The 5,501-nt window shown below is 31.6% G+C and overlaps 1 protein-coding gene across 1 annotated transcript; it reads left to right on the top strand.

The window, feature by feature from the left end:
- Nucleotides 1-257: 257 nt before the first annotated feature.
- On the top strand, nucleotides 258-5,288 carry LOC132714850 (neuroendocrine convertase 2-like). Its single transcript, XM_060697767.1, has 6 exons — nucleotides 258-1,394; nucleotides 2,386-2,577; nucleotides 3,380-3,480; nucleotides 4,378-4,484; nucleotides 4,714-4,825; nucleotides 5,000-5,288. The coding sequence occupies exons 2-6, from the start codon at nucleotides 2,479-2,481 to the stop codon at nucleotides 5,286-5,288; spliced, it is 708 nt and encodes a 235-aa protein (XP_060553750.1). The 5' UTR covers nucleotides 258-1,394; nucleotides 2,386-2,478.
- The last annotated feature ends 213 nt before the right edge of the window (nucleotides 5,289-5,501 follow it).

Below are 5,501 nucleotides of genomic sequence, written 5' to 3'. Positions count from 1 at the left end.
TATGCCTGTTTTTTATTCACTGAACGTTGCTTAGAATTGATAGATCCCTACACTGTCTTTTAATTTGAATAACAATAGATTTAACCACAAACATTTATATGTGCTCTTTTGTTAACAGATATGTTATGGTGAAATTGTTATTTTATCCACTAATCTAATTATTTGAATTAGACAGGTCAGTGATCTATTCAATAGGGGAAAGAAAAGAAAATGGTAGCATAAGTTACATGTTTAATATATACAAATTTTATTCTAAAGACTGTTTTATAAAAAGGTGCAACCAAATGAGATCTATTCCTGTTTGCAATAAAAAAAATTTTGCTATCAAGAATTCTTCCTGATTTAAGTGTGCTTTAATTATGAAAAAATGTATTTTGAGGATAAAATTCTAGCAGATGGTACCTCGGCTTAAACAGAAAGACATGCATACTTATACTTAGTTTTCGTAAGAGATTCGTTTTGCATTCTGCTATCATATTTAACTTTCTTCTTCAGTCATGGAAATAATGTCGCCAGTATTATTGCTGCTGTGAAAAACAATCATGTTTGTAGCGCGGGGATAGCTTTTCATTCACAAATTGCTGGTATGAGTATTACATTGGTTCCATGAATTAAAACAAAAAAATAAGTTATTGGTGAACTGAAAACTGAACGTTTAAACAATTTAAATATGCGACGTTCATAGTAAAGAGGCTTATTTGTCAGGAGATACAAGGATATTTTTATGAAAAAATAATATAATCTATTTTTTACAATATTCTTATACATAATTCATCCAGTTTTGAAATCGCCAAATTGAATGCCAACTATACATGTCATGTATAAATGTAATAAATGTTTAGTTCTTATTGAACTTATTTTAGTTCGATTGTGTTGGAAGTGAAAGGTAATTTATATGCAAACTTTCAAATCCGTTTCTGAAATAAACCAGCACTGAGCAAGGGAGTAAAGTTTGCTGCTAAAGAAACAAACGACTTACTTCTGTCAGAGTTTAAACCCACGCGACTTAGATTTAGATGCGTTAACCAGTCAGTTATGATGCCACATGTTTTGAGGAATATATATAATGAAACAATATAACAATGAATACAAAGCCACGGATGTAGCAAGCTTACTTTCCGTCCTGATAAATTATTAGTTTGTTTTAATTTGATATATTCTAATAATGAGCTAAAATTATTTCAATTGTTTCAGTTTTGAAAGTGTTTGAATTTAGTTATAATGATCGTTTAAAACTAAGTCCATACCCCTGGACAGCGTCTGATGTTTTATCTAGAGCACTCGTCTATAAACTACATGATATTGAAATATTAGTGTTGGCATGGACATTCAAGAAAACATTTGATAGATTAGACTTAGCAACAAGGGAAGCAATTATTGGAGGAGTTAAAGAAGTAAGTATTAACAAGATAGGTAAGAAATGTTTTATCTCTTATTTTAAACTGATCGGTGAATAAGTAATTAAGAGACGAATATTGAGAAACTTGCTAACAAAAGAAAATCACAATCAAAAGTGTCGTTACTTGAATTTGTTGGTTTGAACAGTTGAATTTAAAATATGTCGGAGAAATAAAAAAAAATAAATGCATTTTGTGTAGTTTACGTATATATAAGCCACATTGTAAACTATAAGGTATAATGATAAACTGGTGGATAATATATTTGGGTTATTACTATTTTGATTGAAATAATTTGCTATTTCTATATCTATTATTGAAGTATTCTATTCATAATATTTGCATAAAAACCATCATGCATCCAAGATATTTACATCAAAGTGTACAAAAAGATAATAACTATTACAATTTTGACGTACTATTCATAGTGTTTTCTTACAGAAACATGTCCAGTAACTGTTTAATTATTGATTCTTCTTCTATTAATCATTCATGACTAATAATAAAACTCTTGCGAGATTCTAATTAAATAACTGACTTGAAATCATTTAGTATTTATAGTTCTATACATTCTTATAGTGTCTTCATTATAAGCCTTCTTATAAGATTAAAACAGGTATGGATCAATTGTAAATGAGGGATTCATTACTAGATTATGACCAAACAACCTAAAGAACCGAGTTTTCAACTGCCGAATAGATATAAACAATTGTTTTTTAAGCAATATGTCATTGCTTGTATGTCAAATATTCCTCATATATCCAATAAAGGTTCATAACAAGAATAATACTTAACAAATAATTATACTTACTGAGTGTGTTCAATGTTCACTACATACGTGGTATTTGCTTTAAAAACGACGCAAGTTTTGCACTGATGTCGATCAAAATATAATGAAGAACGGAATGTTTAATATGCTCTGAAGTATTCTTTTATCATCAAAATGTTTAATTTGTTTCATCTACATGTCTGCGTATCTTTAACAAAGGGTAGAAATGGCAGAGGCAGAATATACGTTGTGGCGGCGGGACCAATTGGCAATGAGTTAACAAACAATATCAATACAATTACGGTAAATGGCATGTGTACAAATGGCTCCATTTCAACAAAGACGTACCGTGATACTAGCGTCCTTACGTCAGGACTTTTTGTCGGTAACAGTCTCGCGTCGTCGTACATGGTAATTTTATCAACATGATATACTTTAACATAGTTCGTCTGCTTACGCCACTTAAAGCTTGGTTAAATATCCTAGTCCAATTTCTTGTAGCTTGTTACAATGAAGTAGTCAGTGTTACAACAATGGAGTAATCAATATATAGCTTCTACATGTATTACTCAAAAATCTTTTCAGTTTTATGGCATTACGGTTCATACATTTAAAACACATTAAAGTGAATGAGACATTTTTTAAATTAATGTATGAATACAATTAATTACGGTTTTCTAGCGTCATACTTTGCTTGGAATAACATGTGTTTAAGTGGTTCCCATTTAATGATATTTAAATAATATCACCTGTTTATTTATGTGTGTAATTTGATGACAGAGCTTATATTTAAGTGGCATTATGCTCATTTGTTATTGTCAAGTTGGGCTGAATTGACTATATATTTCATAAAAATGACCGTTGTAATGGTGGTTGACCAACTGTTGATAATGGAAAATGTTAAATATAAAATATAAATATGTCTTACATATAAAAGATTGCCACACACTTTTTATAAATTAAAAAGTTACCATTAAATTTCAAATGCATATTTAAAGAAATTTTAGTTTTAATAGTTCTTGGTAACTAAATTATAAAAACTTAAAGACATTTATGGTAGAATAACAATCTAATTTGATTTTCACCTGTTTACTCATCATATATATCCTTGGATTGCGATTGGCATACTGCCACTTTAAGTGATACCAGAACATAATATAACATAAATTATAAACATTGCCATGGTGAAAGCATTATTTTCTTACTATTTAAGTTTACTACTACAATCTACGAGGAATGCAGTATCGGGTTTAGTGGTGTATCTGCAGCCACTTCACAAGTTGCCGCAATCATAGCATTAGCCCTTCAAACAAAGTATGTCTTTAATCGTTAGATATTAATTAATGTACTGTATCAAGCTGTATCATTTTGCAAGTGTTTCGAGCCCTCGTGACTTTTGGACAGGGCGAAGTGATATTTCTTATTGTTTTCGTTTGGTTTTAAGACGCACCAATGCAAGTCATGTCATATGACACAAAAACTAGAAAGATGATTGTAGCTTATCTCGGGCGTTACAAAGTTAAAGCAAAACAAGGGACAAAACCACCTCACCTGCGACTGAGAGACTCCAGTTATTTGAACAAATTTAGTCGCCTCTTACAATCACGCAGGGAGAAAAGGTGGCTGCAATGCCTCAACAATAAAAGGCAACCCCTTAGCCACAAGGGGCATGAAAGGTCTAAAAATACCACAGATTCTGGTAAACATTTCGTCAATGTCCTTTTTTATACTGAGTTGATTGTCTAACGATGAAATGAATAAATCCTTAAATAGAAAGCACTGTCATTGGCTGTAACGAACCTTGTCTTGAGTTTTCCTGATATGAACAACTGATTCCGTTGGTTAATCAGTGCTTTATTTCAAAACTCTTCAACGTTTGCGTCTGACTTCAAATAAGAGTTGTAACTGCGAAAGGAAGTGTTTTCTGTGTAGGGGTCTATGCACTTTATTAGACGGAAAACCAACAAAATATCGAATAAGCCGGTATAAATCGGTGCTATAATAGTATTTCCCATCCAGCAGTTTGTCAAATAATCAAACTTGTTTGCCAAAATGGTTAGTGTCGAGAGGTTTGTATTGAGATTTATTTGTTTTGTTTTCTTCAAATCGTTGTCACGTTTTAAAAACGAAAATGTATCTTCACGCGTGTATATGACATGATAAGCCATTTACACAAATAAACTGCAATGTCTTTTATCTTTTATATTTAAGTCCGAATTTATCTACACGTAGTATCCAGCATCTACTAGTTAGATCAAGCCAAGCTAATGGTCTAGAGGAGTCGCATAATTTCAAGCCCAACGGAGCAGGAAGACGTTGTACGTATGCGTTTCTAGATAACATTGTAAAACTTTATCACACGAATTGCAAGGTTTGTCTTGACGTGATTCAAATTAAACATTTTTACTCTTTTCATAAATTTTCATGGGAAATAATTATTCTTATCAAAAGCTTAACAGTTTGTCGTACTCCATTCTCTGTTAAAACTGTTACACAAATGTCAAGGGCTTAGTCAGTTTTTGGTTGTATTTTCTTTTTGCTTTTTAGATCATCCATATTTCGGTTTCGGACTATTGAATGCAACAAAGATGGTAGAACTAGCTATGAAACAAGATCACCCATCTTATCTGTTATCTAAAAAATTCGAGTTGGCTGAAAGGTAAATGTTCTTTCTAGGAGAGGGGCGATTATAGGCCTACTGTCAGTCAAATAATGTATTGGTTCATTAACAAATTAAAGTACTTACGTTTTAGTCGTGATGATTATCTTTTTAAGCCTATATTTTATATCCAGAGAACTTCAAATCACTCAAACTTTTCTTTTTTCAATTCAGATCATTCAAAAGTACATTCAAAGAAAGATTTTACTACTTTTGTAACAGAAAAAACGACTTTACATGCATTGAAGCAGTTGAACATGTTGCTGTAACATTGGACATAATGACGAATGCAAAGCACTTAAGTTTAAGCGTGACCTCACCATCGGAAACAATTTCTTTATTTTTAGAAAACTTTGAAGTAAGTTTATTACATGCTCATGTTTTATGTTATGTTGTTATGTTATGTGTTGTTATATTTTTCTTGTCCTTCGGGTTCATTGATGCGAGCTCTATTAAGTGTTGAGAATTGAGTACCGCTCAAGCCTGCGCTAGAGAGCATGAGGGATGTTGCACGTATTCATTATCCCTTATGTACAGACTCAATCAAACCGAGTCTGCAATTCTATTGTAATTTTGTTATGATTATGCTTCCGAGGGATCACGTTGCTTCCAGATTTTTATTTGATTTTATTTTAAATAGAAAGAAGTCATTTTCTGCAGATTAAGTACATGTATA

Source organism: Ruditapes philippinarum, unplaced genomic scaffold (genome assembly GCF_026571515.1).
Source record: "Ruditapes philippinarum isolate M1 unplaced genomic scaffold, ASM2657151v2 ctg3546_1_1_1_1, whole genome shotgun sequence".
NCBI classification, from domain to species: domain Eukaryota; kingdom Metazoa; phylum Mollusca; class Bivalvia; order Venerida; family Veneridae; genus Ruditapes; species Ruditapes philippinarum.
Note: the sequence above shows the minus strand (reverse complement) of the source record. Positions and strands in the feature narration are given on the sequence as shown.